General features: G+C 42.5%; 1 protein-coding gene across 7 annotated transcripts in view; it reads left to right on the top strand.

The window, feature by feature from the left end:
- The window catches only part of TJP2 (tight junction protein 2), a 104063-nt gene extending 95126 nt beyond the window's left edge, over positions 1–8937 (top strand). For 3 of the 7 annotated variants that reach the window (XM_010860648.1, XM_010860649.1, XM_010860653.1), the window contains exons 18-23: positions 640–740; positions 1946–2158; positions 3423–3533; positions 4705–5034; positions 6510–6595; positions 8005–8937. In XM_010860648.1, the coding sequence (XP_010858950.1) occupies positions 640–740; positions 1946–2158; positions 3423–3533; positions 4705–5034; positions 6510–6595; positions 8005–8170 (1007 nt within the window). In that variant the 3' untranslated portion in view covers positions 8171–8937. The remainder of the gene's footprint in view (positions 1–639; positions 741–1945; positions 2159–3422; positions 3534–4704; positions 5035–6509; positions 6596–8004) is intronic. The other 4 variants (XM_010860650.1, XM_010860654.1, XM_010860651.1 and 1 more) reach the window with 2 other exon arrangements.
- Positions 8938–9614: the final 677 nt, after the last annotated feature.

Genomic DNA, 9614 nt, shown 5'->3' with positions numbered 1-9614 from the left:
ACTGTCCCTCTTGATCCTCCTTCTCCCTTTCCCATCCCACCTGCTCTAGGTCATCAGAGTGCCATGCTGGGTTCCCTGTGTCACAGAGCAGCTTCTCCCTAGCTGTCTGTTTTACACATGATAGTATATGTGTCTGTGCTACTTTCTCAATTCATCCTACCCTCTCCTTCCCCTGCTGTGTTGACAAGTCTGTTCTTTACATCTGCATCACCATTCCTTCCTTGCAAATAAGTTCATCAGTACTATTTTTCTAGATTCCGTATACATGCGTTAATATGTGATATTTGTTCTCTCTCTGACTTACTTCACCCTGTATAACAGGCTCTAGGTTGATCCACCTTACTACAACTGACTCGAATTCATTTCTTAAAAACATATTTTTTAAAGGTAGCTTTTCTGAAAAATAAACATAAATCCATTTTTAGTTTTATGACATCCACCTATAACGCAGACTTCAACAGATAGATGGTAATAGCTTTAATATATTCAGTTGAAAGAATAGTGTTCAACTATGTGCCAGCTTTCTCTTCCATTTGCTAAAGTTTTAACTGAAATATGACAAGTTAGGGTAAGTTATGTCCAATAAATTTTCTAATAAACGTGAAATTGAGGCACACCTTTTGGTTTACATTTCTGTAGCTACAATCAACCTCAATTCAGCCAACGACAGCTGGTTTGGCAGCTTGAAAGACACGATTCAGCATCAGCAAGGAGAAGCAGTCTGGGTCTCTGAAGGAAAGGTAGGTGACACAGATGCTCTGCTGTGAGGTGAGAGTCTGTGGTCTGAATTTTTTTCTCAAGAGGGTAGTGAATGTAGTAAAACCATGCACATTTCGAGTAATCTCAACATATGCTTCAATTGTTCAAAAATTTGTAAATTCTCTGGAAAAGTAACAAAATGAAGGGACTTTTACAAGAAAAGCAGAATGGGATATATGCAGCCCTACATTCACTTCCCTTTTGCTTTTAATGTAGTAACTAGTGTTGTGTTCCAAGCACACTAATCAGAGCTTACAAGACCTTGTGCTGAACTCCACAGCTTATTACCAAGGACCTGGGGAACCCAGAGTGGAGATGAGGCATTAGGTTGAGGGCGTGGAGAACATAGTTAAAAATTAATAGAAGGAAGAAAAGCTAATGGAATTGGAATCGTTGTGTTCGAAAGAAGGTTGGCAGAAGATGAGTTCTAGGGTTTTGAGTAGGTGATGAGAGAGCGCTAGAATCTGGTACAGGCTCCTAACCTTGGCTCACTTCTCATCTGTGGAGGAAGTTCTCACAGAGCCCTACTGCAGGAAGGAAGCAGAGAAACTATAGAATTCCCTGTGGTACTAGGAGCCCTTGGTGCTGGTATTCTGTGGTCCAGCTGAATTGAGGTCGTTTGTGAGACATTCAAGGTACGATTTTGTTGCCTAAGTGCCTCTATTACCAGTTAATGGTTGAGTCCTAGCCCTGCCCTTGGGGAACTGCATGTTCAGTCAGAGTATCTAGCATGTACTGACTGCTTATGCCCACTGCGGCTCTGTGCTAGCCTCCGTGGGGAGAACAGGCTGAGCACGATGGAGCTTCTGCCTTCAAGGATTTGAGAATCTCGTGGGTGAGTGGAGAGGCATACAGCTCCAGACAGCATGCACTTATCCCTGGGAGACCAGTTCAATAGAAAAAACTGGAGGGGAGCCAGATTCTGGAAGAAAAACGCACAATGTGAGGAAGCCTGATGGATGGTGGCAAGGAGAGATAGGGTTGGAGGGTTTCTAATTTAAGTCTCTACACAAAAATTTACATAGTCTTTTAAAGCCAAGTGATTTCAGGAAGATAAAGGTGAACTTCCTTTTCTCGAACAAGTCAAGGTTTCAGTCCCTTGGCTGTGCCCTTGGGAATTTTCTTGAGTCCTCACTCCCAGGAGCCATGTCAGATCCCACTGACCCTCCGAAACAAATTCCTCTAGATGGAAGGGATGGATGATGATCCCGAAGACCGCATGTCCTACTTAACCGCCATGGGCGCGGACTATCTGAGTTGCGACAGCCGCCTCATCAGTGACTTTGAAGACACCGACGGTGAAGGAGGTGCCTACACTGACAATGAGCTGGATGAGCCAGCTGAGGAGCCGCTGGTGTCTTCCATCACCCGCTCCTCGGAGCCGGTGCAGCATGAGGAGGTGAGGCGAGGCAGGCCTGGGCAGGAAAAGGAGGTTCTGGTGTTTCACTCGAATTGCTCTGGCCAACAGCTTGTTCAGGATGCTGAGGCAGGTATTCCTAAGGGTTGGAGTGGAGATGTCTAGGGAGCCTCTCATTCCAAGCTAATGCCTGTGTGATTGTGGATATGGTCCAGAGGGGAGTGGGACAGGAACCCAGTGCTGGGAGAGGCTGAGTGATCAGCACTCACCCCACAGATGCCCCTGGGCACGATGTCGTGATGTGAGGCCAGCTGTCCAAATTACCAGTGGGGCATTGTTTTTAAATACAATATTGTTGTATTTACTTGTAACCTTTGATTAGGTCTCTCTCTGTACTCTTAGGTATCTGTGCTTTTTCTTCTCCACCCTACCTTTAACCTTTCTAATCTTGCCAAAACTCCTGAGTGTTTCCCCATCAGTTTCCTTCTCTCTTGTATTTCAGTTTTTTAATTGAGTTTATTGATTAATTATATGTCTGATCTCGCGTACTATGCATCCACTGGCCAGTGAATAGACTGCTTCTGTGATTCTAGAAATCACATTGCTAGCACTAAGTTAGGACCAGAGCAGTTATGGGTTGCACCTCAGAGAATACTGGGATAATGACCTTTGCAGACAAAATTCTCCACATATTTGGATTTCTGTGGACTTCTCTTCAGCAGTTTAGGTTGTTTCAGTGAATTTTGTTTTTTACAATATAGAAGGACCAAATATGTAAGTTGAAAGGAGGAACAATTCACCATGACAAAAAAAAAAATTAGTATATACTGTCGGACAAGTCATAAAAAGTAAATTAACTCATGAATGTCTGCAGATACAGTTGAGCTAATGCTTTAAAATGTTAACAGCTGGTGGTCAGGTAGTTAAGACTCCACACTTCCACTTCAGGCATGTGGGAAACTAGCATGATGGATGCCACATGGTGCAGCCAAAAATGAAAAAAAAAGAATAAAATATTAACAGCTGTTAGTGACAAAACTTTACAAAAACCTCTTGTTTTCTTACTATAAAGGGAGAGATGCAGCTAGTTTTGGAAAAAATGTTCCTTAAGCACTTGCTAATGGGAGAATATACCAGGTATCTGCCTTTTTAGTAAAGAAGCACTGGGTCAGGAGCTCAACTTACGCACATTAGGAACCTTAACATCTTAATTCCCACAAGTTTGAAGAACTCCAGCAAAGAAGACCAGTGCTCTCTTCTTCCTGCTGGGATGTTCTTGTTGTGAATGAACCTTTATGTCTTGTAGAGCATAAGGAAACCCAGCCCAGAGCCACGAGCTCAGATGAGGAGGGCTGCTAGCAGAGATCAACTTAGGGACAATAGCCCGCCCCCGACATTCAAGCCAGAGCCGCCCAAGGTACGTGGCTGGGAAGCCCAGGATGGGAAGGAGGAAGAAACACATTGAGCTCACCTGGAGCTCCAGCGTAGCCAGGGCAGAGCATGCACAGTAAGATGGCACTGGATTATGGTTTTGACCAACTGGGTTCTCCACTGGAGCCTATCTTTTGGGTGAATCCAAAAAATTAAGAAGTGGCAAAAACATAAAATGGAAAGGCAGTTTTAGAAGAGGGTACAATTTTAGGACTGTTAGTGTTTGTTTCCTTTTGTTCTTTATTTGTTTGTTTGTTTATGTAGAAAGAATAAAAGTTGGATGACTACTGCATGCCCGGAATCACCTGTCATAGAATCTGTTTTTCTTCTTCTATCCAATTAAATTTTTCTGCCCACAATCTGATTTAGATGCACCTGAAAAAATCCTTCCTGGTGACTTGCTAAAGAAAACAGTCACCACTGTTGTTTACAGTGCCTCTCGTTATGAGGACAGTTTATTTTTTAAGTAAACCATTGTCCAGAAAAGACTCAATGTGAGGACACACGTCGTATGATTTTTCATCCTCTCTGAATCACAGCTATAACTGTGGCTTTCTCTTAGAACCCAGTAAAGTTTCTCTTCCTAACTCAGTGCTTTAGATGAGAAGAAAGTAATAACTCATTGTGAGCTCTTAGAGGTAATTGGTGACCTAATAATATAGATGAGTGAAAGTTTACAAGCGGCCTAGGATGGAAGTATGAAGACAAAGTGGCCATCAGCATGATATTCTCCCTTACCGCTCCCCACCCCAGTCTCCTCACTTCTGGGTGGACCTCTGGGCCAAGGCACGTCCCCTCAGCATGGTGTGAACTCAGGAGCCACCCTTCCATCCTGAAGCCTGACTTGTTCTGAGGTCCTCTCTAAGATTCAAATCTCCTCTAGGGCAGAGTTAGGTCTGATCCACCTCTAGCACTCGCAGGCCTCGCAGCACCCTCTTGGTTTCCTCGAGCCCTTAATACTTTTCTGTAGGGAGTGAGGTAGGGCTTTGGATGCCAGATCTTGGCCATGTACCTTGTCGTATTTGATTTCTTGTTGGAGTGGAATTTGTTGACCACCTTTGGAAACTGATCAGGAAATGGAGTGTATTAAATCACTAATAGAGATTTGAAAATAAACGGAAAGCTCAAGGTTAAAACTATGTCATTGCTCTCTGCAGGCCAAAACCCAAAACAGAGAAGAATCTTTTGACTTCTCCAGATCTTATGAATACAAGTCAAACCCCTCAGCCGCTGCTGGTAACGAAATTCCAGGGGCATCTACCAAAGGTTGTCCTCCTCCTATTGCAGCGAAACCCACTTTTGGACGGCCTGTACTGAAGCCCTCCACTCCCGTCCCTCCCCCAGAGAGTGAGGAGACGGGAGAGGGCAGTGAGGAGCAGCACAATGCTCCCAAATCTGTCCTGGGCAAAGTAAAAATATTTGAGAAGATGGATCACAAGGCAAAGTTACAGAGAATGCAAGAGCTCCAAGAAGCACAGAATGCAAGGGTAATTGTTTTCAATCACTGGGTCATTTTAGTGTGTCAACAATAAGAATTTTAAAGAAGTTTCATTGCAGTGTAGTGATTTACAGTCCTTTTGCCACTGCTGCAAACATGAAAGGGTATGTTGACGTGCGTGATACAAAGGCACATCCTATGGGTGTGTCATTTTCAGATTGCCAGCTATTAGCACATCCATTTTTCTTCCAGTCAAGAAAACCTGACATTGCAGGTGAATAGGATTCTGCTCTTTGTGCTTCAGAACTTTATATTGGGTTCTGGAATAGGAAAGCGTGACAAGAAAATCTGTGGCCTCTTCAACATTATTTTTCACTGTAACATTTGTTAAGTAAAGGTTTCTGGAGCATTTTGGCCCAGTGGTTATGGGAGTTTTCTTCATTTAAATTTGTCACAACAATTGTAGTGCTTCTGAGCCTTTTTCTTTTTTAGAGGGTAGGGAAAAAGAAGGATTTATTACCTGCAGCAAGTAAGGAGAACACAAGGGATCTTTTCCCAAAGCAGTCTCTGAACTGCGAATTTGGGGAGGTTTAAGACTAAGGCTATGTGCATGTTCATAAGGGGGCTTGAGCAGATAAGACTTCAGCATGGAATTGGAACAGAGGTTGACCGAGTCCAGGCTGTAGTTGATTGAAGTCAGGAGGGTCCACATAATTCCATCCTCCAACTGGGAGGGGGCCTTAGTTCCTGGTGTCAGGACTTATTGGAACTCAGGTTCTTTATGTCTCATTGCAGAAAGAATTCAGTGAGAGACAAAGTAATTAGTAACAAAGTGGATGTATTTAGAGAGATACATCCCACAGACAGAATGCAGTCTGTCTCAAAAGGCAAGAGTGGCCGGCCCTGGGAGAAGCAAACACTTTGGACAGAGTGTGGGCCATCTCAGAAGACAAGAGATGACCCACACTCTTTTTCTTTTTTGCTTCTTTTGGTGGTAAAATATACATGGAACTTACCATCTTTAACATTTTTAAGTGTTCGGTGGCATTAGTATGTTCACATTTTTGTGTAACCATCTCTATCATTGGTCTCTAGAATTTTGTCATCCTCCCCAACTAAAACTCTGTGTATATTAATTATTCCTCATTTTCCCCTCCTCCAGCCCATTAACCACTGTTCTGTTTTCTGTCTCTATGAATTTGACAGCTCAGGAGCCTCACAGAAGTGGAATCATACAATATTTGTCTTTTTTGTGGCTAATTTATTTCACTTAGCATAGTGTCCTAAAAGTTCAACCATGTTGTAGCATGTGGCAGACTTTCATTAGTTTTAAACATTTTTCCTATTTGACATTTACCACTAGGCATCACATACAACTCTGGAAACTAGAGGTTTGCTTCTGTTTTTCCTCTTCTTGGCTAAAATGGGATTGGAGAATGGAAGCAGCAGGAAATGAGCAAGCTGACTGGCTAGTCATTCATCCCTTCCCTCTTATTCTTTTTTTTACCCCCGTAATCTCTGCAGATTGAAATTGCTCAGAAGCATCCTGATATCTATGCAGTTCCAATCAAAACACACAAGCCGGACCCTGGCCCACCCCAGTACACAAGGTAAGGGCTGCTCTGAGGGTATAGGTCTAAAAAAGGGGCTTATGTAGGACTTTGATGCTTAAGAATTTTTTTTTCACCTACATTTCAAAGTAATAAGAAAGTTTGTTTTTTAATTCCTCCTGGTAAACTGTTTACTTATTCAGTCAAATTTAATTATGAAGACCATAGAGTCAAAGTTTTATGGTAGTGTTGATTGCATGCTAAAACTAACATAGTGTTATTGTTTAGTCGCTCAATCATGTCCCACCCTTTGCGACCCCATGGACTGTAGCCGACTAATCTTTTCTGTCCATGGAGTTCTCCAGACAAGAATACTGGAGTGGGTTGCCATTTCCTTCTGCAACACAGTGTAATCACTGACAATCCAAGTCAGTCCCATTAGACCCACTGGAGCCATGTGTGTGCATGCTGAGTCACTTCAGTTGTGTCCAGCTCTTTGCAACCCTATGGACTGTAGCCCACCAGGCTCCTCTGTTCATAGGATTCTCCATGCAAGAATACTGGAGTGGGTTGCCATGCCCTCCTCCAGGGGATCTTTCCCACCCAGGGATAAAACCAACATCTCCTGCAGCTTCTGCATTGCAGGTGGATTCTTTACTCCTGAGCCACCGGGGAAATCCAATTGGAGCCACAGATGCATTAAATTGTGTTAAGATAGTTCGTGAGCAAAATTCCTGGGGTTTAGATGCCAGTTGTTTCATTGTTAATATTTTCTAGCTGTTGGCCAACAAGCTCAGTAATCCTTTTGTGTCACTTAGCAAAGTCAGGCTGTATGTGAGCTGTGGTCTGAGGGAAAGGGAACATCAATTGACTGGTGTTGGTAGGATGCCTTCTGTTTAAAGTGCTGCATAGGCAGTAGTGATTATCAACAGAGTCGTCTTGTTGAGGTTTTACACTGGATCATTTCTTGCATCCGAGAATAGGAAACAAAACCGCATTTTCTTGCAGCCATTCTGATTGGAAACTAGAGTCTAATTTTACAGCAATAGAAAACTAGAGGCAAGTTTCTTCTTTACCAATCAAATAGTGGCACAGCTGACCAGGAGGCCCCTGGCAACAGAGGGGGACTTGGTATAATTGACCAAAACTGGTGAAGAACTCACTCTGCTTGTGAACTTTTAACCAGTGATCTCAGGAAGACACCCTCATCGGGCTGGAGGGTTCTTAGGTCAGAGAGTATGTGTCTGTCTTCCCCACTCACTACTTGAGTGAGTATTGGCTTTGACCTGTTATTCCTATCCTCAATTCCACCACTCTGTAAACCTGGAACGGGGCCAGGAGTGCCCTGGTTTGTCAGCAGGGTGTGACTCAGGTAAGTCATCTGTCCTGGGCAGTTGCCCACTGCATGCAGCACAGACGGGCACGGAGGCCTGAGCTTTGGGCTGCATGTAACCCTCTCTCTTTGTTAGTTCCAGGCCCCCCGAGCCACAGAAAGGCCCTGCCAGGCTTTATCAGGATCCCAGAGGAAGCTATGGCAGTGATGCTGAGGAGGAGGAATACCGGCAGCAGCTGTCAGAACACTCAAGGCGCGGTTATTACGGCCAGCCTTCCCGATACCGGGACACAGAATTATAAGGCCCAAGTTTTGACTCCTGTGTGCTCCGCGGCGTTCCCTCGGAGCAGTGCTCCCACCAGGCAGGGAGGATGGCTCTTTCCAGTTTCAGCGCACTGTGGTGATGGCGGAGCACCTCCTGGGGAGCCCAGGGGCCTGCGTCTGGGGAATTGAGGGCTTTGGGCTCAGAATTAAGAGAAATACTACAGTCTGATACTGTTACCTGCTTCCACGGACCAAAATCTGTATTAATTCTGTTTGCGTATTTTTAACATGTATATTAAGAAATGATAACTATTTTTCCTTATTAATAGCTGCCTTCCAGAACTGTTTCAGTGAGAGACGGAATGTGAAAAAGATAAATAAAAAATACTGTCGGACTCAAAACTAAACTCAAAGAAGTATTTTATTACATTTCTTTAAGTGCCTTTGATGAGTAGTGTCTTCAGTTTTCTTCCTTTGAAGCTTTATGCAAAGCCATAATGGACTAAAATATTTTGACTAAATTTTTATACCTGTTTCAGAGCTATGGTTTTCTCTGCACTATCATCTTTTTAAGGCATTTGTCTTTGTAATATTTTCCATAAATTCTGACTGTATATTATAATGTCTATACTTGGTAGTTTGGCTACCCGTGCAAAATAGCTCGAAGACTGGGAAGTTAATATAGAAATATTTTGTCTGTTTAAAATCATGTGCTCCACAAAAGCAGAAAAATGCATTTCCAAAAATGTGTACATTGACAGCCAGTTTTATAATTTAATAAAAAGGAGGACATTGCAATCAATAAGGTGCTTAGTGGTGAATTTCTATGTTACATCCTGTGTTAAAGTGCATCTTTTATTTCAGTTACTGATCATGAAAATGAAAACATAATAATTGCAGAATCATAGTGTGTGCTGTGACCATTGCTGCCTAAATAGATAGTTCTTCTATTGTTGGCCATTTGGATTATTTCCATTTTTTTTTCTTTTAATATGAAATGCACGTTTTTATATATAATACATTTTTATATTAATATATCAATGAGCAGCATTTTAATCCTTTGCAGCAGATAGGTTCTCTGAAATGGAATTACTGAATGAAAGCAGAGGAACATTTTTAAGGCTCTTGGTGTTTACTGCCAAATTGCTTCCTAGAAAAGTTGCATCAATTTATACTCCTGTATTCACTCTTTAAAAGCTAAAATATGTTTGAAATAAAAAAAAATTAGGAATTTAGGTTTGTGTAAATTGGAATTGGAAGTACCTTGAATTTAGGAAAGGAGAAGAGTCTTGGTTCCATTATGGGCTTTTTGTAGTATGAATTGACACAGTCAGCACATGTTTTAGTTGAGCTGGAAATTCAGCTTACTCATAACTTAGTTATATTATAAATGTATCCTTGGTTGTGTCTATGTAAGTTCGGGTGCTGTAATTTATAAACTATTTAGTGTGACACCGTGAATTGAGCAGGTTTCAAGGCACT

This window comes from Bison bison, unplaced genomic scaffold (assembly GCF_000754665.1).
Source record: "Bison bison bison isolate TAMUID 2011002044 unplaced genomic scaffold, Bison_UMD1.0 scf7180017864469, whole genome shotgun sequence".
Taxonomy (NCBI): Eukaryota; Metazoa; Chordata; class Mammalia; order Artiodactyla; family Bovidae; genus Bison; species Bison bison.
The sequence above is the reverse complement of the archived record's forward strand: the minus strand, read 5'-3'. Positions and strand labels throughout refer to the sequence as shown.